At 34.6% G+C, this 25,255-nt stretch overlaps 2 protein-coding genes across 9 annotated transcripts in view; one reads left to right on the top strand and one right to left on the bottom strand.

Moving 5' to 3' along the window:
* Positions 1 to 6,031, bottom strand: part of LOC148629079 (3'-5' exoribonuclease HELZ2-like) — a 27,806-nt gene extending 21,775 nt beyond the window's left edge. Inside the window, exons 1-4 of one of the 5 annotated variants that reach the window (XM_088543418.1) lie at positions 5,954 to 6,031; positions 4,022 to 4,447; positions 1,566 to 1,605; positions 351 to 442 (exon numbers count right to left, since the gene is read on the bottom strand). In XM_088543418.1, coding sequence (XP_088399544.1) covers positions 351 to 442; positions 1,566 to 1,605; positions 4,022 to 4,360 — 471 coding nt within the window. In that variant the 5' untranslated portion in view covers positions 4,361 to 4,447; positions 5,954 to 6,031. Of the gene's footprint in view, positions 1 to 350; positions 443 to 1,565; positions 1,606 to 2,439; positions 2,493 to 4,021; positions 4,448 to 5,257; positions 5,456 to 5,953 lie in introns of those variants that run through there. The other 4 variants (XM_088543417.1, XM_088543416.1, XM_088543428.1 and 1 more) reach the window with 4 other exon arrangements.
* Positions 5,521 to 25,255, top strand: LOC148629078 (3'-5' exoribonuclease HELZ2-like). 4 transcript variants are annotated; one of them, XM_088543442.1, is made up of 11 exons: positions 10,703 to 11,157; positions 12,404 to 12,557; positions 12,965 to 16,386; positions 16,719 to 16,804; positions 19,284 to 19,421; positions 19,704 to 19,841; positions 21,239 to 21,879; positions 23,249 to 23,476; positions 23,883 to 24,024; positions 24,392 to 24,559; positions 25,052 to 25,255. In XM_088543442.1, exons 2-11 carry the CDS (start codon positions 12,480 to 12,482, stop codon positions 25,162 to 25,164), a joined length of 5,154 nt encoding a protein of 1,717 aa, XP_088399568.1. In that variant the 5' UTR covers positions 10,703 to 11,157; positions 12,404 to 12,479; the 3' UTR covers positions 25,165 to 25,255. The 4 variants fall into 4 exon arrangements, with proteins under 4 accessions (XP_088399586.1, XP_088399568.1, XP_088399577.1 ...); XM_088543460.1 differs by lacking the exons at positions 10,703 to 11,157; positions 12,404 to 12,557 and adding an exon at positions 5,521 to 5,580; XM_088543451.1 differs by lacking the exon at positions 12,404 to 12,557.

Here is a 25,255-nt window from a genome sequence, read left to right as displayed (position 1 = left end):
CTTGGGACAAGCAAGTGCATGCAACACTATGAAAAGTCATCCCATTTTAAACTAGTACCTTAATAGCATTTTATTCTTTCCAATATTTTTATGATATCTAATTTAAAGTTTCTCATACTATATTTATTGACACAGTACATGAGTACTTTGATTTAATGACACACACACACACACACACACACACACACACACACACACACACACACACACACACACACACACACACACACACACACACACACACACACACACACACACACACACACACACACACACACACACACACACACACACACACACACAAGTATGTAATACTTAAACTGTTAAGATAGATTGGTGACCAAACTTACTATATGAGTTACTCCCTCTATAATGGGAATCCAATAAACTAACACTTCTGAAGCATGAATTGGGTAGTTCTCAAATTCTCTTAGCCAAAAGGCTGAAATAAAATCAACCAAGATTTAGATTTTTTGTGTAACATGTAAAACTAAATTAAATTGACTGAAGTCTCAATACTGGTCTTCTGACGCTCCCTTCATATCATAATAAATGTAAACTTATAACAGCCAAGATAATTTTTAATTATTTATACAAGCCCCCCCAACACAAATATACATTAAATATATGCAAATATTTATTTTGTGCCTCATACAGGCAAACATTTTAAAAATGGTCTATTTGAATGCAAATTTCTTCTTAGGGCAAACTACATATACAGAAATTGAAAAAAAAAACAAATAAATAAAGGAAATCTTCAATTGCTTTTGCAATCCAGAAAGTATTCCACCTCAGTAAGTGTGGTAGGGATATCTTATAGAAATCAACTGCTTTTGACAATTCTGTATACATGATGTATACAAATAGTTTCAAACATTTGAGTCTGCAATTTTACAAGACAAATAATCCCAGAGCAATATTTTTTTACCAAGCAAAAGTTCATTCATACTGAAACATACAATATAATGATGATGTTTAGGGAAAAGAGTTGGTCTTTCTGACTAAGGAGGTAGACTTAGGGTAAGGGACATAACTCACAAAATCAGTGATAAGTTTGTATCATATTCAATTTCACCAAAGCCTAACAAGTTTTCATTTGACACAGAATAAAATCAATCAAAAGTTTCTTTGATGCTTACATGACATTGATGTGAAATGCTGAATACAAACGTTCCAATGATTTGTAAGAGTTGTGTCCCTTATCGTAGGTCTACCTCCTTAAATAGCCTTTCGAATTATCTGATAGAGGTTTCTTTTTCTTGTGATATTCCTGTTTTATTTTCTTTGTCCAGTTTACTACCGAAAGAAGTTCAATAGGTGATAGTCATTTAACCAATAGAAGACCAGCTTAACTACATGACCATCATCATCAAATCTGCCATAAAAATATTATGGATTACATTCTGACTTTAAAAACTAGAAACAAAACTGAAGGTTGAACATACATCTGTGTACTACAAGTACACGTAGATAAGGTATAAACTATAACTTTGTAACTATGTTACTTATCATATATGTATATTTGTACATGAAGGTTTTTATAGAATAAAACCAGGAAGCCATACCTTTGTAGTAGCACTCCAATGCCAATTCATGATCACCACACTGAAATATATAAGAGAAAATATTAAACTTTATCCAATTTATTGGTTAGTTCTTATCTTTAAGCACCTGATCAACAATGATCATTAATAAAATAATTTTTCTCATTCTGAGCTAATAATGAAAAATGCACAACTTTTCACCCAATGGCTGGGGAATGCATTTCCGGGAGAGGTTTCCTGCCATTTCACATGTTAAAAATTTTCTACAAATATCAAGGGAGAAACTGACTCTTTGTCTATTCTTTGTTTAAAATATTTCTCAACTTTTCTATGGTAAAATTCAGATTTTACCACTTGAGTGGAGAAATAATTTAAACCACTCATTACTGGAAGAGAATACATAAGTATTTCTGGAAACAATTTGAAACCATCTAAAAACTAATGCACTATCTGATCAACACTGAAACCCTCACATTCTAAATTATTTATGTGAAAAAATAACTATAACTTCTAAATAATTAAATTTTCCATAATAAAATATCAAATCTTCAATGTGTAAATATAAACACTGAGCCAAGTTTGAATAACAATAGTTATAGACTTTTTAAGTAACACAAAAAGATACCCTATAAGCACGACAGATAGACAGACAGAGTTGAGTGGCTATTAGACCAGCTTCCACCATTGGTGATATAGCCTTCTAGAGATATAGAAGTATCTACCCAAAATGCTATTTTTTTACAATGGTGGCAACGACATCATAATTTTTAACTTCTATGGATGGCTGACTGGCAAAACATTTCCATACATAATAATCGAATTAATAAGGAATTAAAAAAAGTAGTCATTTAGTACCTACATATTTATGTGTTCAATCCAATACTTCATTTCATACCTCAAGCCCCTCTGTTTTGATCATATTGGATTATTATTATTAAGTTTTTTTCATACGAAGAGGAAGTAAAATGCCATATAGATGTTTATGTTTCCTTGTTAAAAGATAAATATACACCTTATGTAATAGTAAATAACCAACCATATACAATATTGATTGTAGAACATAGGTGATAAAAGGTAAAGGTTTTTAAAAAATTGATTTCCATTTCTATTCAATATTCCTATTTAGGCTTTTAGTAAACCATACCTGTACATGTTATGAAAATAAAATACATTTTTGAAAAAAAGAAACTTTTTAAAAACATTAACAGTCCAAATCAATTTACTGTCAGAATTTTTTGGAAATGTACATGAAAATTTAATGACATTTTAGAATATTATAGACTGAATATAGTGTTATATATAATACTGATGCCTGAAATCAATTGAAAGTTCAAACAATCTAACTTGACAACACATAAATTTAAACCCTTACTTTGTGTATATTGGGAGTATTAGGAACTTCTAAAAACATTCATTTTTTAGCAGTGAGCATGAAGATTAGAGAATTTTTTTTTATTTGACAAAATATGCAAGTCATTGGAAAATTAAAAGAGTTGCTGTCACAAATCCCATCCACAAAAATTTTCAAGCTACTTACATGTACATGCAGTGGCAGATCCAGAGGGGGTGCAGGGGGTTGGCACCCCCTTTCTATTTGATGTTTGTTTGTTTGTTGGGGTTTAATGCCTGACCAGCAATATTTCAGCTATATTCAGGCGATGAACATGAAGTGGATGAAATAATGAACATGAAATGATGATGAAATGAAAAATGGGATGGGACACAAGGATAATGGGGTCGAGAAATTTTGATTGCCACTGGATATTTGGAGAGGTAGGTAGGGTCGGGCAATTTAGCCTCCTGTGGCAAAGCCCTATGGTTCCTACACCGGGAGAATACCACAGTAGGGTTCTTTAACGTGTGAGGAACGTGGCATCTTTCCCAACATGGTACACCACTATGGTTTGTGGTCAGGTTTTCCGTATTATAGCCTGACAACCCCAGCATGTAACACACCAGGGGTACCCCATTCCAACACCTTAGACACACAACCCAGTTGCTCTGTGGGCAGAGCGCCCTAGCCCCCGGCTAGGGTTCTGAGCACTATTTAGTCGCCTTTTACGACAAGCTTAGCGCTGCTGCAGGCCTATTCTTTTTTCTATTCTTTTATTCTATTTGAAAAAAAAGGGGTGCTAGAATATTATTTGCCATTTTTTGTCAATTTTACACATGAAAATGACAATTTTTTTTTCCTTTCTATTTGAAAAAAATTGTCATTTTCCTGTGTAAAATTGACAAAAAATGGCAAATAATATTCCTTTTTTTTTTTAGGAACCTCAGCTGGCACACCCCCTTTACAAAGAGTGTACATGTACATGTATAAAAACTTCAAATAATTATACAAACAATTTAATTATACAAAGTATATAGTAAATTTACTGCACACAAAATCAAAGTACGATGTATATAAAGAGCTTTAGTATTGTAAAAGTATCACTGTTTGTGAGGTACCAGTTCAAATGAGATAAATGTGTCACCTGCTGGAATATGGTGCAGCATGTGTCATAGCCAATGAGGGTCTTAGAGTTATGGTCGGTTACATCATTCAGGAGACTATAGGCCTGTGTGCAGTGCTTTCTTGCTTGTTCATTATCACATCTTTCCAAATCGGCTACAGTTTTACTCAAACATTCAGTCACTGTATCAAAACAATCTTTTGATTGGTCAGTGCTGGATAAACATTCCAAATCCATAAAAGAGGACTTAACTCTGTCATATAGTACTGTTTTATTGTCTTCTGTTAAAATATCATCAACATAAGTTTCAACAGAATCATCACTATAATATGGATCTACATCTGACATTGAGTCATCCATAGTGTCTGATCTTTTTTCACTTATGTTATATGGATCAACTTCTGATGTAAATAAGTTTAAAACTCTGTAACCAAAATTCTTCAAAGCCTAAAAGTAAGACAAAATGTTGTTATAGGTAATGTTTCATTTCTATTTGTTAACTAACAGTGTTTAGTACAAACAAACTGCCTGAAGTAGAGCCTATAGTGTATATTCAGGGGAAGCTTGGATGATATGGGCTGGGATCCAGGGAATTAGTCATTTGGATTACTTCTGTGAAACAATCAGGATAAAATGGCCAAATTAAGAGCCTGCAAATTCTCGTTTATTAATTCCTGCATCTGACCCTGGAATACCACTGTTCTTGAATGTCTATTACACAGAACCATCTTTATAGGGAAACCTATTTACAATGTCAAATCTGACATTGACAGCAACAGTTGGGTTTAGTAGATCTATATAAACTGTCAAAGTGACTGCCATGAAAAGGTTGGGGAAAATTTCCCGCCATTTTATACCCCATTACACCTTTAAATATTACACAGCATTTTATAGAGAAACTGCATGAATAACACAATGCGTCTTATGGATTGACTACAATGGAAAATATGTTTATTAGTAATCACTACCACATAAAAATTTACCTATATAGTAAAACAAATAGCACCTAGAAAAGTAGATTGCAGAAAATATATTTCTGGACATGATCCAGGAATTATAAATAATCTGTAACTTCATGCACACGATCATTAAAAAATGTTAACATGTCAATGCATCTATATGTGAATTAAATCTTAGAAGATACATCTATGGTCACTCTAAAGCAACACTTGTCATCGTTCTACAATATACATAATATCTATACATACAAAAAGTTTTTTTGTTTTAAAAAAAATATTAGGAAATTAAACAACTCACGTGAAACATGATTGATAACTTCACGCTCGCGCACAAAATTGTGAACTAGATCTACATGTATGCTAATAATTACGTCATATGACTGATTACCTGTTTACAGACGACCACTGTGTTCAACTGTTTTGTAGACGAAATCTTTTCATACTTGCTTTGAAAATTTTCTTCACTTACTGGAAAACGGTAGCGATGTTGGAAAATCCATGAGGATCAGCCAATCAAAACACTACTTTCATTTTCAACGAATGATTTTACTTTCGGTTTTGTGTGAACAAACTTGACCATAATATTACATCACGTAAAGCAGGAGAAGGAGAAGGTTCGAGGTTGTATCCCTATTTTTGTTTAAAATTTTGTTGATTATTTTGGCCAAGGACTTATATTACTCACTGTTTTGGCTTAAATGAGCAGTTGATAGCACTAGTCTGCCCACCCCCCTTTTTGTTCAATTTCTGTCTCCTTGAAATTGTAACAAAAGGCCATTAACGCACCTCCACAAGCATAATGATTGACTCAAACCCATAGCATTAGAAGGCCCCAGGCTCAAGGTCAAGTAAGCACTTATATATTACGTCATAAAAATTATGCTTTAAAATTACAGCTATATTCTAATTTTCTATCCGTATTTTGATTATTAGTTTCAATGCACACTAGAAAAAAATGCAGAATATAAAAGTATATATATCGTACTTCACCTACCTTCTTCGATTTACTGAAATAACACTGAAATAACGGGGTGCAATTTTAACGCATTTATAGTTCGGAAATTAAAATTATATTCTAAAAATAGCAATAGGGAAATTTACGACTTTCCAGAAATATCTTTGGTATGCATTTACTTTGGTGTACGTGTACATAGTTCACCGAGGAACATGAAAACTTTCAGATAATATATTTAAGGCTATTTATAAACACTGATGTACATCTCATATTGAACCCCAGGCATTGCACAATAGAATGTCGCTAATGTTAAATGACATTTTTGACACTATAGCCATGCAAACAGGGACGGATTCAGGCGGGGGCGTGGCGGACGTGCGGCGCCCCCTAAAATTTGCAAAGTATGGGTTGTCAGTGGTAGATTTAATCTCTCGTTAATTTTACCACAAAAGATATCAACATTACACCCACTCTAGAAGAATATTTAAAAAAATTAACCTCAAAAATTATTTTGCGGGCTCGGTGAAATTTTGACTGTACGCCTTCCATAATCTAAAATCCTGGATCCGCCCCTGGGCGGAATTAATCAAGTGGGAGGGGCGGGGGGAGCGGGAACCACCTATTTGATGTAAATGTACAGTATTTAAAAATGAGACAATAATATCCTGAACCCCTCTCATTCTGTCTCAAACTAGTAAAGTCCTGGATCGAAACCCCCTTTAATTAATATATAGAACCGCTTCTGGAAAAGAGATTACATCAATCGAAAAAAAAAAAAAATCATGAAGTGTCATGAGAACTATTGGAAAAGTATTTGAATTATTGTCAAAAAATGGGACGCCCACTTTTGTAACATGTATCAATACCCCAGCGAAAAATCGCTTCAATTGACATTTTTTCAATGTCAAAACCCTTAGAGTATTTATACGTCAGTAAAGAAATGGCTTTTTTGGTATTTTCTGTTTAGTTTTATCATAATAATACTTCTAGGGTTCTTTTGATGACTTGTGGTGATTATCGTAGTCAGAATTAATGTATCAGATGCAAAAAAATGGGATTTTCGATTTTTCTGTAAATAACCGCATAAATTCGATTCTACAAATTGTTGTTCACAGCATACCGACACTGTAAACTATGAAGTCTCAAATTTGGTTTCATTCGATAGATAATTTAAATTTCTATATAAATAAACCATGACAAACTACTATAATTAAAAAAAATGTTAAAAATATTACCCCTACCCTAGAAATCTGGTCTCAATTTAACCAGAATTCTCATTCACAGCATACCGACACTGTAAACTCATAAAGATAATGATGTACCCAACATCTCTGATCAATCCAGGCGCTAAGCTTTTCTTTTTGGGGTTACAATAACTCTAAAATACGTAAAATAAGGAATTTCCGGTAATTGGCTTCAGCTCTAGCTATCATTGCAGTAACACTTTGACGAGCAGCGTGAAGGGAGTCTAGAACCTCATTCCTAAGTGACGGTAGAATTACGGCCCTATCCTTATAGAGGATGACACCATCTAGTGAACTGAGGTGTTGACTAAATTAAAAGTACTCATGAAGTGGCTGAGGAAACACTCTGCGATTCTCAGGAAGACCACTTTCGATCATACTCAAAAGATCGTTCATGGTTTCGTCATTTGAGGTGGCGATTCTAACACGTTCCAATGTAACTGACTTAAACGTATCAAGTGTGGATATGGATGCAGCTACCAAGTCTTCTACGAGGTGACAGTGCACTGGTTTTGGTAGACGTATTGTCGTCAGAAAGTTATCTATAGTGTCATCATTCATTGTTGCTATACCGTCCGTAAGGATAAGTTTTTCTGGTAGACCTGTTGGATGACGAGATAAACAATCAGCAGCCTTGTGTTTGATACCTGGTATGTGAACCACTGTAAATCGGTAACGCAACGTTTTCTCTTTCAAATTTCTCAGACTAGAATTCGGGATGTCTTCGAGAGATCTATTTCCTAGTATTTTGAGAAGAGGCTTGTGATCCACGGCCAGGATTAACTTGACACATCATAAGACAAAGTATCGTGCCTTATCGAGCGCATCTGTTACAGCTAGAGCTTCTCCTTCTATAGATGCATACCTAGCTTCTGCTGAGTGTGTGAAACGACTGCCTACTAAGACGAATTTCAAACCTTCAGGACAACAAAATGGTTTGTCTACTTGACACTCGCGATGTTTCTGGAATAGCCAGAATCCTATTCCGTCCTTTGACCAGTCTGTCGCCAAGCATGTCACCTTATTACGGTCAAATATTTTCGCTAATAATCACAGACTTCGAATCGTTAAAGAGTTTATCTAAGTGTTCGTCCCATTTAAATTTCACGCCAGGTTTCAGTAGTTCACGAAATGGTAGCATTTTCTCTATCATGCTGAAGGCGTAGGACACCTGATTAACCAATCGGAACTATGATCGAAAGCCAGTAATTTTCAAAGGCGTTAGAAAGTGTTTAATAGCTTGAAGGTATGTGTTGGATAGTCGGACGTTACTTTGTGTAATTTCAAATCCAGCAAATTCGACAACATCTTCCCCAAAGAAGAATTTATCTGGGTTTAGTACAATACCGTTTTCTCCACATGTGTACATCACTGAGCAGTTTGAAAGACGCTTTCTTCCAAAGAATCGGACCAAAGCAAGACGTCATCAATACACTTTGTTTTATTTGGAATATCCGCAACAATTTCATCATAACGGCGTGTGTATTCATTATCGGATGCTATATAGCCCTGAGGGCGGTTTTGTAGCGATAACGACCCCAGGGCGTTATGAACGTGGTAAAGCGTCTATCGTCTTCGTGAATCGGAACACTATGATATCCGTTCCATGCATCCAGTACAGTTTTCTTTGCGTTCGGTGGAACACTACGTACTTTGTGAAACGACGATTGCGTATTGTGTGTTTCACGGGATGCATATTTGTTTAATGGCTGAAAATCTACAGTTCGGCGTGGCTTACCGTTTTTCGTCGCACACACGACCATTCTATGGCACCATGTTACAGGTTCACCAACCGGTACAGGCTCAATTACACCCAAGCGAACATCATGATCGAGTCCAGCTTTTACCTCAGCCTGCCAATGTAATGGTACAGGTACTGGAGTGTGGTTGGCCACTGGCTTCGCATTCTGGTCGATCATTAACCGCATAGGTGTGCCCTTCATTACTGGTAAAGGTTGATGCTCACAAGTGTTGAATGTGCTTGCCTTGTAGTGATTTAGCAGAAATTCCTGAAGTTTTGTCCTATTTTTCTCCGTCGGTTCGCATGGGAGTTGATTTGGTAGTTTTGGAGGGAGTGAGCGTTTTTGGACAATCACATAATGTCGCTTCATCTGTGCAGCTAGTGGTCTCGTACATGTTTATATCGTCGTTTATAGTGTCAGCGATTACGGACCCATGTGTGTTTCCGATAGTTTGCCAAGATCATACAGGCTTCTCTGCTGAGGAATAGTTTGTGGGAACAATCCGTAATGTATGTCTTCAACTCTTTCCTTTGTCGTTCATCCCAGAGATTCGTAAGATAGCCGCACCAAGGATTCTGATCCCATTTCCATTTGCTGCATGCATTTTGAATGTGACTGGAATAAGTTCCGGCTCTTTTAGTCCGAATTTATGAATGATTTTCATACCGGTGAGGCAGTTTTGGCATCCTGTGTCTGCCATGGCAATGACATTAATAGACTTGGTTGATGTCGATAGATCGATTCCAAAAGAATTATAGCCATGCTTATTGTCACTCTGATATATGGTTGTGGCCATGAGCACTTTTTAATCCTGGAATCAGATAAGTGATAATAAAGATGGTGATCCATGGTGATTGGTGTCCTGTTTTGTCGTCGTGATTCATTCGAATCATAGGTTGCACAGAGAGCACCAAATACGGCACCTTCACAATCATTCATATTCACTTTTGATTTCAGTTTTTCTTTGCTTCGGCATACTGATTCAAAGTGGAGTGGTGGTCATGATTGCTATGTCCACATTTGTTGTCATATGCTGGACATTTTTTCTTGCGAATTCGAGCTTGTGTACTTTTCCATGTCCCCTTTTCCCGCAGTATGAGCTTAATTCATTCTTGTCCTTCACTACTGCTTGTTTCTTTTTCTTGTATGAACTACTAGCAGCTTCTACGGACTGTGAATCAATTAAACGTGAAGCAGAACGTTTACCGGATTCTTTCTACAAATTGAATTATTTCTTTAAGAGTCGTGTTCCGATTTGTGTCGCCCAATAAATCGAGTTGGATATCAGGATCTGCAATTCCGCGAGCTAAGACAACTCGCAAGATTGAATCGGTGTAATTTACATCTTGTTGGCAGTTTGAGGATTTCATAATGAATTTGCGAACGCCTGCTTGTCCATTCAAACGCGCACAGTAACTTCTGACGGGTTCGTCACGGTCTTGTCGCATGTTGTTCAGTGTTACTCGAGATACCATGGTATTTTCTTGTTTGAAAAGTTTAATTACTTTATCACGACCGTCAATTTTTGTAGCATCGACATAGTCTGTCCATCGGGAAATAAAGTATGACCATTCCTCAATTGTTCCAGCTCCTGATATTGTTGGACATTTCACCTTTTCCACCTTTGCTATTGTGGTCACTTCGCGAGCGTTAGCTGCACTATGCACTGTAATGAGAGCAGCAACCATAGCGGCGTCAAGTCGACAGTGACGTAATCACATCCAGGTATTGGGCATCCTACGGCAGACATTTTGAAGTCTGTTGTGCATCAAACCGTGGTCATAAAAAAGAACGTTGTCTATTTGTTTACTTATGTCTATTACATCAAACAATGACCTCGGTCATCTGAAAAGATAACAAAAGATACTATTACTAAATAATGTCACATAACCCTCTACTATCAATAACTTAAAAAGGCAAATTTACAAACTCTTTGATGGTTATTTATGGTGGTTTACCAAGTATAATCAAGTATAATTAATTGGTTAATGAACAAAATTTCTGCGTTTTTTCCTTTCATGTGCCACACCTTATATACATGTTGCCCGATTCGTAGAAGGAGAAATACTTAAAACTCAGGCGCATTGAATAATCGATTTTTTTTAAGTTTAAAGGTAACAACACAAGTGAGATAATACAATCTTTATTAGTATGTCCTTAGTTCCTGACTTAGTTACCATTAGGACAGCGTTTAGGACAAACTCATAATACAAGAACTCGATGATATTGAATTAATTTACAAATATTAAAAAAACAGGTAGGTGGCTATTTATATCGGCGTTAACCACATTCAGTAACATAAACAACTGTCGAATTTTGTGTTCATAATAACGCATATTGATGTTGATAGTAACAAGACATTTTAGTAGTAGTCTTTGTAAGAATCATGTTCATTTTGTAATATTTAATACACCCCGAAAAACAGCTACACATTTTTATTTTTGTTAATAATATATATACATATAAGGGTCTGAACAATTCCCAACGATGTTAGAACTGTCAAATTTGCGAAGCAAATTTTTGTCGTTCCCTCCGCGGGACTCGAACTCGTACCGCTGTGACATCTATGGCAGCACCGCCTGCACTAAGGCCAGCGCCCTAGACCACTCGGCCAGCTAGGCTATATAAAATATAGCGTTCGCTGGCCGGGTGATTCCTCCTCGTAGGATTAATCTAGGGCTGTAACTTAGTACACGATGTATGGTAGTACGGGACAGTTCACCTAGGTGTTATTATGTAGGATAGAGGATCAAATTAATGATGCATGTCACAACAAATCAATATTATACAACGTTTCAGAATGTGACGACTCTATTCTCTACACTGCTCCATCGGATCAAATTGTTACAGGGAAGATAACGTAAACTTATAGAAGGGTCTGAAAAATTCCCAACGATGTTAGAACTGTCAAATTTGCGAAGCAAATTTTGGTCGTTCCCTCAGCGGGACTCGAACTCGTACCGCTGTGACATCTATGGCAACACCGCCTGCACTAAGTCCAGCGCCCTAGACCACTCGGCCTAGCTATAGCCTAGCTGGCTATGATTGCGGATATCTCCGATATTTTCTCCACCCCATCCTTCTTGATTTTCTCTCGGATTCTGTTCATCAATCTGGTAATTGGGCTCCGGTGGGCTCCTCTTGTCTTTTTTTCTTGTACATTTTCTGGTCACGACACCACCATTTAAGGGAAATAAAGGGGCTGGCTTGGTTAATACTTGGCTGTTGTAGAAAAAAAGAGAATTTTCGGTTCAACATGGGAACAATACGTTAACAATCGAGTTATACTAGTGGTTTGACAATGTCCGTGATTGCGATTTTCATGACATTGTTATTACAATATTATTCCACTTTAGAGTGTGTTAAAGAAAGAGCACAAGTGTACCTGCTGTACACAAGCTGCTTTGAAATAAAAAAAAATCGTATTGCGTTATCTGCAAGAATTAAAAGATTGAGTCTATCCTAAATGTATTTGTTTACTGTTAAAGTTCTATTGTTCATAGGGTGCCGATTTTCGTTGTTTTCGTGGGTTAACCCGAACACAAAATTTGGTTCCCACAGGAAAGCGGATATCCATCGATGTGTATACTGAAAACCTCAAAACAACGAATTCGAGAATCCACGATTTTGTGTATCTTCTCTGATCCACGAAAATTGGTATCCACGACTTTAAGTACTTTCACAGTATCATGAAGTAAAATCGTACCAGTGACAATTAAAGAAACAAATAATGATAATAATAATAATAAATAAAAAAAAAAAAATAAAAAAATAAAATAAAATAAAAAAAAAAAAAAACCAATGTCCGTGTTTTACAGAAAACCGCGAAAAATAGTACACTCGAAATTGATTTTTTACACTTAATAACTCATATCATTTTTTTTAATAATTTTTTTTTTAAATTAATACCCGCAAAAATTAATACGTTTACAGTATTTTTGTAATCCAATGGCTTAATTGAAACGTAGTAAATGCACCATCGTGAAAACAAAGAGGAATAACTTGTTAACACTTCTGTTAGTGATAAATTCAGTTTCATGTATACGAGTTTTCCCCTTTAAAAGGTATTACATGAAATGGATTCCGATTCCGATACAGAATGGTGGGACAATGAGATACAGAGACGAATGAATAGTGGAGTGCAAACACAGACTGTTCAATCATTTTTCGACCGGCATGAAGACTGGTTCAGAGAGGGGTTAGAAATTAACGGTTATGAATACCCTCATAGACGACCTATACGAACTGAAAACGACCAGCCCTTTCGTTATCATGACATTCACACGCCATTGAACAATATACATCTAAACCAACCACTTATCTTCCCAAAATCTCAACTGAAAATAAAATCTTCAGAAGAGGCTGTCTGCACCACAATAGAAACAAATGAACCACAACGTAGAAAGAAAGAAATACTTATAAAAGGTAGATATAATTGTGGTCAAGCTTATTCAGATGACATCGTTTATGTGCAGATAGATAACGATGGTAATCCGCAAGTAGACGGTAATTACTACGGGAAAGTAATCTCCCTTGTTGAAAGGAAGAGATTTAAAAATATAGAACATCCAGTTCTTATTTGTACAAAGGACCGACACCAAGGACATTTAATGATACCAGTTTGTACAACAGTTCCCAAAATCAACGTGCTTCATGGCAGAATCACTCCAAACAGACTGAGAACAAGTGTTGAGATTCATAAATATGTTCCAGAGACATGTCGCCTTGTTTTCGACCATTTTTTTACCATAAAAGAGGACAACAGACAAGATTATCTTTTTATAGTAGTTTTAATAAAATGGAAAATTTCTAATATCTATCCACTAGGTGCTGTCTTAGGGGTAATAAGTTGTGCTGAAAACATCGAGGAATCGATGACCCTAATGAGATTACAACACAATTTACCAATATGGTCTGATTATTTAGAATTGAATGAATTTCAAACTTTACGACAAAATCTAAGAGATTTTGAAAATCCTGATTTACAGCGTGTATTCACTATAGGAGAGCCCGGAGAGAGGTTTCTTAGCTACGGGTTTAGTGTATCAGAACAGAATTCCACTAGAAGTACGCGTATTGGTGTTCACGTGGTTGACGTTGCCAGAATAGTTCATGAAAATCACCCCTTGAATGCCACAGCCAAGCAAAAAGGATTTTCATTTAATGGTGATAATGCAAGACTGCTCCCAGAAGAAGTAAGTGTTCTTTGCAGTCTTAACTTAGGCGAAAGAAGGCACACATTATCTATTTTTGTTGATGTAAATGATGACGGAGATATCATTCATGAAAATCTCTCCAAGACCGTTGTCCAGTCATCTGAACACTTTACGTATTCCGAATCTAAACGTATAATTGAAAACATTTTACCAACACGCGAACATGCTAAAAGTATAAGAGTTCTACATGCTACTGCTCAGAAATTGCGAGAAAAGAGAATGAGGAGTGCTGCTTTTTCAATAGATGCTAAAATAGATTTTTCGTCCGTTGAATGTTTCATGACTACAGTAAAGTCAAGAAATATGGTTGAAGAACTTCTTGTACTTGCTGAACAAACAATTGGAAAACTTCTAAAGGAGAGATTTCTTGACAACATTATATTCTACGGCACTTTACCCATTCCTAATCAAATTATTGGCAGTGAAAGAGTAGAGTGGTATAGAAACAACAAAAATACTTTGAATTTGGCTATGCAATGTCAAGACCAACAATTTATAGATTTTCCACGTTTTACAATCAGAGATCTAGAAACGCACGTTTATGTTCAGAACGATGTGGAAAAAAAATTGTTTGTTTCAATTCCAAAACAAATACTAAGTAAAATACACGCTTTTTTAGATGAAGAACGTTACAGTGAAGCCATATTTCTTCTGTCTTGTGATAGTTTGTATCCAAAACAGTTTCTAGCATTGAGCGAAATTATGAGACAGTATCCTCCTATTCAATATTCTATGTTTTCTGCAAACACAAGACGCCCAGTCGTTCATTTCACTCAGCCTCTTGACCGATACTGTGATATCATTGCACAAAGATTTGTACATTCATATATTGACAACACAGCATCTCCATATTCTAGAGGAGATCTAAGGTTACTATGTGCAAAGCTCAATAAACAAATGACAAAGAAACAATTGTTTGATGACCAATATCAAACACTCCAAATTGCTTCGTATTTTAAACAGAACTCCGTTTCATTCAAATGCGTTATTGTTGATTTGTCCGAGGAAAAAATTGGTATTTTAGTGCCTGGTCTTCAACCTGTGACGAAAAAATTCGCAATAAAATTTAAAGATATTGGCGTCTCTAATGTTCCTTATCCTCCCGAAATTGAAACAGATTGTGAAGTTCATTTAGAAAGCAGAGCAGACTTACCTGAAAACTTTGTCGTTGCAAATGATTTTCAGGAAGAGGAAAATGTTATGAATGATCAAAACCACAAAAGATTAATTGCTGAATGGCGACTACGTCTGTACAGTTATGAAGGTATCGTATGTGCGGTTCCCGATGAAACCACGTTTTTAATGATTGATCCTCATCAACAAACTGCTTTTCTTCGATATAGCTTTTGGAAAGAGGTGATGAGTCACATCATATCTAAAGATAACCAGGAGCTTAGAGACAAAATACTTTCAATTACAAATGATGAAGTTCAAGAAGAAATCAGACAAGATCTAGAGAATTTACATTGTTTTCACGACCATGTTCCTGATGTTAGTTCAGAAACAAATGATGACGTCATTGTGGAACACGCTATACATTTTAGAATGTGCCTTCATCGTGGTCAAAATATTTCGGTCCAGTTAACATCGGTAGAGGAAGCAGGAATTCTCACAGCAGTCCCACAGATTTTGAATTTGACAAACAATGTAAAACTGTGTCTTCCTCATGTTCAAGATCCAATTAAGGTATTTTCAAGATATGCCGAGAAGAGTTCTATAAGAGATAGGAGTTATAGAAACATTCGAGAGTACCAACAAATATGGATCCCCATTGTAGAAATGGAATCTACGTTAAATGCAGTAAAAGATGGAATTCCCATAGTCATTAACAACGTTCCTATTCAGTTTAGACACGGACAAGGCAAGTTTGAATTAAATGAAGATTTTTGTGACATACGCGACCTCGACTTTGGGTACATTCCCGAGACCGATGACAATGATATGGGAACAACAGTGGATGATAGAAGGAATTATCACATACTTTCGAGTGGTAGTTTTCTATGTATCATGTTTTCACAAGAACTTGACGAAGGGTCAAAAAACAAAATTGGAAATGAATTCTTGTACGAAGACAAGGTTATCTGGAGCGGTCACGCTGAAACTTCAAAAATTTGTAAATATGTCAAGATCGAAACGCTTACAGGAGGTGGACAAATTAGGCGGAGGAAACTTAGCGTGGTATTTAAAATGCATGAGAAAAGTTTGTTGCCACCAGTAGATAGGTTTGCTGATTGTAGGCTTGAAGTTTTACACAAGACAACTGTTGACAGGTATGACCTAGGTAGAAAATGCTACACGTAAACATATCATATAATAAATACAAAGACTATTTGTATTTGATAGTATTCAAACTGTTGTGTCAATGCATTTCCTGAATTGATTAATAAAAAAATATGCAAATTAGACATTAAGAAATGAAGAAATGAATGTCAACATTTGTTACATTTCGTTTACATTTTATTGTTTTTTTTTTCTAAATGATAAATGTTTGATAATACTGATGTAGGTTGTCTTGACAATGTCACACTTTAGACTCATTAACTCGCATTGCCTTGATTGCTTTGTTATATACGAATTTTCTACACACTTTCTGGACGCCTAGGCGACTTGAAGCAAACCTAAAAGTTCTACAGCATGCAACTGATCTAGCCAAAAATATTTCTCTAGGACAGGAAATCAATGTTCCAGGTAAAACTAACATATAGTGACATACACATATCTTAATTGGTGGCAAGTCCGAGAATGTCAGGATATATACCCTATCACAGACAGGGTTTTAACACAGAGTTTACTCAATTTGAAAATTTAAAGTAACAAAATTTGAATATTGGCCGCTGTGAATTATTTAAAATTGGTATCACAGTGTAGCTGTATTCACTTGTCGTTTATAAGAACAGTTTTAATCGTTATTTAAACAATTACATTATTGAAAAATATTGAAATATACATTAACTGTTGTTGAAATGTTGCTTATTTAATTGATACAAAGTGACAAAGGCTTTGCTTTCGAATATTAATATTCACTCAGTACATACATTGGCCAGAACCTAACTCAGTAGGATGTAAGAGTTTCGAAAGGGAAAATATGGAAATTACTAGTAGTTCTTCATACGGAATTGATGAATTGTTGCGACAAAGTTATATTTCTATTGTTATCTATTTTAATACAGGTATAGATAGATACTAGCGCTGTACATAGAGTACACAAATCAAAACACAAAAACAAATACGAATATGGATATGTTTAAGGCAGTTTAACATCAAAATCAATCTATTCATCTGCTAAATGACATCAAATAACATATTTCTATTATTTCAAGGTAGTAGACCTGGGGTACCCCCACATTGTTGCCATAATTCAATTTTCTTTAAATTTGTACCTGATATTATACTAACTGTGGCGCATTATTTGTCAATGTTTTCAGAAAATTCACCGTCCAGATTTTGAACAATGAAGACTTAAATATTGCTATTTTTAGAAATCTGAATCATTGGCTAAACTGAACCATATATGGTATTTTGGGGTCATTTTGACAATATATTTCAATAAATAACTGAATATTAAGTCAAATTCACTTAAAAGTGATTAATATAGCCAGCACTCCACAGTTTAGTTTAGTTTCGCACTTTTGGCTAGGGATGAAAAATGACATAAATGGAAACCGGTGGTTGCTATAGTGATTAAAAATGAAGAATCTATTGTTGATAAAACATTTTCTGAAAAAAGGGGACTTTTAAAAGTATTTTGCAATGTTTTATATATTTTCAATGTTGAAGGGGCTTTTTTTCAATGACAATTTGACTTCATTGTGAAAGTGAAAGTAAGTCAATTTTTTACCATGCTAAATTTAATAAGTGGATTACAAAGTGAAATAGCTCAAAATCTAACCTGCGATGCCCATATGAGGAAGGGGTTTTTGAAGGGAAAAGTTCGAACAGTTTCAGGGATTGAAATAAAAATTTCAGATATTTTGCGGGAAATTTGATATTTTTAAACCTGATTTTATGAACTTTTTTGCAAATTTTCGCATATTTTTGCATGGTTTCTATGGTAACCCTATATGCTGTGGGTAATTTTTTTCCATAAAATTTTAACTGCATCCTGAAGGCCTTGGCTTGAGCTATTTGTAGATATATAGATTTACAGATGCTTGACAATTTTTTAAAGTGATAAATGTTACAAAGCATCAGATTACAAGACCAAAATTAGGCAGTTCTACAATACTGTGGAGTGCTGGCATATCAGATTTAACGTGGAATATTTTCTATCCATTTCGTAGATGAGATACTAGGCTTTTAATTTACCAAAATAACAAAAAATTAATAATAAACAAATATTCATACTTCTGCACGAAGGGACAAACTTATATGTTAAACATAGTTCAATGCTGGATAGAATCTTATGCTGAACAAAGCAACAAAATGAAAACAGAAAGCTTGTAGTCTTATGAGAAATTCTGAAAAAAGTATATTTTTTTATCTCTAAAAGGTTAAGAATTATAAAACTGCCAAGGTTATTGGTTAGCCGTACTGTCTCATGACAGAGATTTTTTTCATATTTCAATTTGAAAATTTTATTTAAGGTTTGCGTAGAAGTCATCATTTCAATTTCAAACTTTTTCCCACCTTATAAAAATATATTGCTCAACCTATCTATTTGAAACATTTAATTAATACTTTAAATGAGCAGAGTTACTGGGACTGGCATCTTTGTTCGAGAAGTTGAACCCTTTCTTGGAGTTCTTTCCATTTAATATCATTATCTTTCTGAAGCTTGCATATTATGAGTTATTCAAACGCTCTAGTGACTAAAATCCTTTCAATTTGAATTACCTCCCTTATCCCAGGTCTACTACCGTAATATGGATATTTTTTTCTAGGTAACGTTAACCAAAGAAACAAAAAACAAAAAAAAACCAAAAAAAAACCAAAAAAAAACCCCAAAAAACAAAACAAAACAAAACAAAACAAAAAACAAAATAGAAACAACCAATAATCTGATAGAATTCGTAAAATAAAAAGTATTCAGATTACAGACGGGGTAGATAAAGAGTTATTCCTGGTTAAGAGTTTATATTCCTCAAATAGCTCTTTAGTTTGGAATGTCACATTAAATACCTCATCTGTAAAATGAATTACTGAACTTCATATTATATTCTTGTTTTAGATCAGAACCATTTTCTGATAGCCAATCAGGTGATTGAAGATGGCCTTGACGCTCAATTGTGGGAAAATAATGAAAACCAATACTGGGCTATAAAAACTAGCTTACAACGGAAATTCAAGTTAATTCAAGGTCCACCTGGTAAATATTTTGTGGACGTATTTTAAAATACTACTATCAGTGGTGCTAAACTCCGAAGTACCATATATGCAGTTAATGATTTTATTATGAAGTTTTTAAAATAAGCTTTGTTTTATTATAATTATGATGTTGTTCTTATGCATCTGTGTATTTCTTGTTGTATAATCATGTTGTCATTGTAACACTGTCTTTCAAGTTTACAAGTATTTGGAAAGTGGAAAACCGAGTTAATGATATAGTCCAAACGAGATTTATTTCAAGATTGTCATATACATATTGAAGGCACTGGTAAGACGTATATTGGAATGAAACTCATTTATTTGTTCAACAAAGTCAACAACATCATGCAGAATAGAGGCGACCCGAAGTACCTAATAGTTTTTTGTGGGCCCTCGAATAAATCTGTAGATTTAGTTGCAAGTAAGTACATGTTATTTTCAAAAGATTGTCAATGGATATTTATATGACTTTCATGATATACGTTTCACAAATTGACTAATACTTCGATTGATTTAATAATATATAGCCTGTTTGATTTCTATAGTACAGTGAAAAAAATACAACAGAACTAAAATGCGCTTTTGGTTGCAATAAGGAGTACCAAGTGTAATGATTAATATTTTGCTATTAAGGAACAAAGTTGATTTGTTTTAATTTTAATACCTTTTACATTTAAGTACTTCTCTGTCTAAGAATCGACCATCAGGTAAGGCACGTGAAGGAAAAAACCCAGAGATTTTACTGCATTAACTAGATATTTATACCTGATAACCTCCTGAAATAACCATCAAAGTTTGTATTATTTGCCTTTTTAAGATATCGCATAGATTGGTACATAAGTAATTACTAGAAAAGTCAAGGAGCAATAACTTAAAAAAAAAGAAAAAAATAACTTCATGATCCGGTGACAAAGACTAGACCACAAAAATACAATAAAAAAATTGAATACACAAGATAACAAGGTAACCAAAAGCTCAATAAGAAATGAACATCCCAGGTTTAACCACAGTCGAACTTCACTCGCTCGAACTCGGATGGCTCGAACAACCGGGATTTCTCGAACCCAATTCAAAGTACCAAACGTTTCTCCTATACATTTATAATCAACGTAAATAACCTTGGATTTCTCGAACTGGGTAGTCGGTCCGTTCGGTAATAAATCTTACTAACTCGACCTCGTCAGCTGTTTTGTTAGCTTGGGTAATTAAAGGTGTGAAAAATTGAAACCCTATTATTAATAAAAGTGTCATTTAAGTTAAATACAGGTACATGTAATATTCATGTCATCACTAATTAGATAGTTTTAATCTAACAAAGTACTGATTGAAGTTCGAGAATGTTCGGAAGTCTGCATGGTGAAATCATTTAAGAAAATTAAATGTTAATATATTATTGACCAATGAACTCGAACTCTGACAATTTTTTGAAAGCAAACACAGCATTTTTAATGTCAACAAATCAATGTAACTTTCCAAAAGCGAATGAAAAATATTCTAGAACTAAGAAAGTTTCGTTGGAAGTAAGCAATTTCTAACGATATAGTCGAACTCGGACCGGCAACGAAAAATATCCAAAAATCTACGAACTTTTCACACTCCCAATAACTTGAACACATTTTAATGGTCCCTTGGAGTTCGAACTACCGAGGTTTGACTGTACATTAATGTCATACTATTACGTAGGTTAAGTGCAGCTGAAGAATAATCATTTATAAATTATATTTGTAAAAATCGTTAAATCAATAGGTGGAAGTAGATTGAGGTATTGACAGAACCTTTCTGTACAACAGTTTTTAAAATTCATGCGTAATCATGTAGGACTGGTCCTTGAAAACTTTGAAGAGCGAGCTCCAAAAATTGTTCGAGTGTATGGTAGCGCCATTGAACAGCTTGATTATCCTATACCTGGCAAGGCTTTTGATAAGCAATGGAGTTTACGTGACTCAAAAACAGATCATTATCTCGAAGAGCGTGGAGTAGTTCTACATCACATTGTCCGACAGGAAGGAAAGCCGTATGCAGAACGATTACAAGAGCTTGATGTGCAATTTATGGAAGATGTTCGTCGCCTAAATAATAGAGAACAAATCAGGACGACAATGGACCATATTAAGGAGTACAGAGATATCCAAAGTAAAGCGACGAAAGAAGAATTACCAAATTATGACGTTATTTTCTGTACAGCGTCAATGGTTGCAAATCCAAAAGTTGTAAAAGCAGTTAAAAGCAAAGTGTACCAGTTGATTATAGATGAAAGCGGTATGTGTTCAGAACCATCAACTATTGTTCCTATCATTGCTAGTGCAGCAAAGCAGGTGGTCTTAATAGGAGACCATAAACAGCTCAGGCCAATAGTAAAATGTAGTGAAGCAGCAAAGTTGGGACTTGAAACGTCGTTGTTTGAAAGATACTCAAACAACCATACATATACGACAATGTTAAATGTCCAATACAGAATGGTAAGTCAGTGTACATTGTGTATTGATATGATTAAAAACAAGCTATAACTTATGTATATATGGCATTATGTGAAATATGTATGGAAGGAATGTCATTCAATTTTGTTGGTGACTTTATCACGGATCATGTGAGTTGAGCCAGTCGAGTCGAACTTGAAAAGAACTATGATAAAGTCAGTATCAAGATCAAAAGACAATTTTCTTATTATGATCGTCTGAATATAGCTGAAATATTGCTGCTCGGACGTTAAACCCCAACAAACAAACAAACAAACATACAAACTCTTATTATGATAATTACATTTCATTTATTATAAGCCTTCCTATTAGTTGAGTCTAACTAAAGGCAACCAAAAGAAATCGATTAGAGATTTTTAATTTTATACAAAGTTATTCTTACATGACTTACTTTAAGGGGAGACCATTAACTTCTCGAAAATATATTTGATCGCATAACTTTGTCAAATTAAACAAACCAACTTGAAAGCAATCCTCGATTAAACAGTTATTAAAAAGGGCTTTTAGCTCTAAAAAATAGTTGAATAGTCCTTTACTGGCTGTTAAGTTACGATCCGACTGCAGTAGTTTTTACATTTAAGTGAGCAACCAGGCTGTGGATGGCACCTGACATATGTTTTAAAAATCCATCTATTTCATATCACAAATGCATCCTCAAAGTTGAATGTGTTTTTTTGAAGAACTGCAACGGTTAAAAAGAAAGAAATTACATAGAAAGCATTGAAATTTATTGAAAAAGAGATCCTTTCGTTTTCTGCAAAATGTGGTTGCCTTCTTAGGGAAGTGTGAAATCTTTTTCTGAGCCGTCCATTGTCAATTCAACAAAATTTTTGCACTATTGGACATATATATGATATAAACATTACACTGGAACAGAAAAATTCCATGTGGTAGAATTTATCATGTGTTATCCACATCATAGGAAATGCCTGGTTTCTAAATAGAAAGCCTCTTAAATTTTAAACTGAACTGTAATATTTCTTCATTAGGCGAGTTTGCTGACTTTAACACTGTAAGCAGGTGCAATACAATCTTTAAGATAAGAGATAAATTAACCTTGCATTGAGTGTTTAACATATTCTATGCTCTCGATGTCTATATAATGCAAACATTCAGAACAAAATGAATTATGCAGTACTTTGGTTTTAATTCTTGACCGTTATATCCGTATGTATCTCTATATAAACACAACATCTGAACTGAATTCCACGTTTTTTTAACCTAAGCAAGCCGATTTAGCGACCAGACCCGAAAATATGCTTAGGTTGCAAAAGGCCGAAGAAAATGATTTTATAGCATATACAAATACATATATATATATTTTAACATATTATTTTATTTTTGAAAACAGCACCCTGCCATCTGTGAATTTCCATCAAGAAAGTTCTATGACGACAGATTACGTACGGCTCCAGGAACAGGATCAGACTATGAACCACTGATGATTTGGCCACATAATGGTGGCGATCATTATCCACACATATTTTGTCATGTAGATGGTGAGGAAGAGAGGCTTGTTGTCAAAACCGAAGCTGGTAACGAACAGTCGAGATACAACACAGATGAAGTAGACCATGTGGTAAATACTTCTAGTCTAGCTTAAAGCAATACACGGTATCATGTAATATCGTGTTTAAATGCTTCTGTTAATTTACACAGAAAGGGAACAAAAAAGCGAAAGCCATGAAAATTGACACTAAGCATTGTTTTTCCCCTTAAAAACATGACATCATTTGTCTTGTAACGACAAACTGTCCAACGAGAATCAGTCAAGGTGTATAAGTATTAACGTCGGCAGCGTCCTCGCTCAATCAAGGAGATATGACAGTTGTAATAGTTGATACAATATGTGACTTTTGATGTGACGATGTAATGTAAAAAAAAATCTTTTCTGAAATTATTTAAAAAAAATCTTGTTATCATCAATGCAATGTATCTATTTACCCAAACTTAATTTTTAAGCGTGTGATATCTTAAACATGTAGGTTCGATTATTTGAGTACTTACAAAGAGAAGAATCTGTACCTCAAGAGACCATTAAAATCATATTGCAGTATAACGCTCAATGTACACGACTAAGGGAGGTTTTACCCGACGCCAATATTTCTACAGTTGTACAAAGTCAAGGTTGGTTTAAGTATTCCTTTCACAGTCATGACGGGAACAACACAATCTTGAAATGTTTATCAATGAAGACCCAAGTTTAGGTTTTGAGTCTTCTTTAAAGGAGAAAGGTGTAAGGCCTGTCTCGCGATGATCTTTATAAAGACGGTTATTTATGGGATATTTATTGGAAATGATGAGTTATTTCATTTCTTAATCTAGTAAAACAATTTCACTGGATATTAAAACATAAAGAAAACCTTTAAAATTAAAGCATTTGTTTTTTTTTCGATTGAAATAGCAAAATATTGTTAATTGGAACATTGGAAATCCCTGTTACTACTTAACTCGATATCATGATGATGATAGCAACTTATGAATATTTACCTAGGTGGTGAATGGAATTATGTGATATTTAGCTTGGTAAGATCTCTTCCTGATTATAACATACCAAAACAACCAACGGCAGGGTGGAAAAATCAGGCACTAGGATTCATCACAGACCAAAACCAAATCAATGTAGCCCTTACACGTGCAAAGAGAGGACTCATTTTAATAGGTAGATATGTAATAAGAAAATGACAAAATCTTCGTATAGTATATTAATGAATTAAGATATAAAATTGTAAAACAGGAAATAGTTCATGTCTAGAAATACAATTTTAAACATTATATATGTTTGACTTTTGCTGTACATAGATACTATATGAGAAATTGAAACGAATAAATGGTTTTTGAATAAAATATCATATAGTTTGTGGTTTCGGTGCAACACCTTCTCTTCAAGTTACAAACATTCAGTTTGCATTTAAAACATGCAACTCAAATATTTGCACAAAATCTAAATAAGGAAAACAAAAATACGTATAACAGTACCTAAATGATGCCATGTTTATTTTGACATCAACCATACCTTAATTGTTTCTGTCTACTGTCAGATCCATGCCAACAAATACAGTGTGAGGTAGAAACTGCAGTTTTATTATACAGTTTCGGTCATATCGAGGTACAGAAGGGAACACAAGTGCATTATTTTTTTTGTACATTTCAGGTAATGCAACTCTTTTAAAATGTGATGCTACATGGAATGCGTTGATAAATGACTACAGAAGAAAGGGATGTGTATTCAAAGCAGAAGACTTTCCAATCATAAGAAACGGTTGATAAGTTTGCGTAAAATCCTCGTGTGTGATTTCGAGTAACGAACATAGCAGTTGTATACTATTATGTAACATAAAACGTTGAGTGAAAATTA

The sequence above is a fragment of the Perna viridis genome, chromosome 1 (assembly GCF_037379345.1).
Source record: "Perna viridis isolate PV_CMFRI_1.1 ecotype Kerala chromosome 1, ASM3737934v1, whole genome shotgun sequence".
NCBI lineage: Eukaryota > Metazoa > Mollusca > Bivalvia > Mytilida > Mytilidae > Perna > Perna viridis.
The sequence above is the reverse complement of the archived record's forward strand: the minus strand, read 5'-3'. Positions and strand labels throughout refer to the sequence as shown.

Excerpts from the sequence above, each read along its gene's own strand:
- LOC148629078 (XM_088543442.1), top strand. The coding sequence starts at position 12,480 with ATGTGTATACTGAAAACCTCAAAACAACGAATTCGAGAATCCACGATT. Across the intron at positions 21,880-23,248 it reads TAAATGTCCAATACAGAATG|CACCCTGCCATCTGTGAATT; the intron begins GTAAGTCAGTGT and ends TTTTGAAAACAG. Across the intron at positions 24,560-25,051 it reads GAGAGGACTCATTTTAATAG|GTAATGCAACTCTTTTAAAA; the intron begins GTAGATATGTAA and ends TGTACATTTCAG.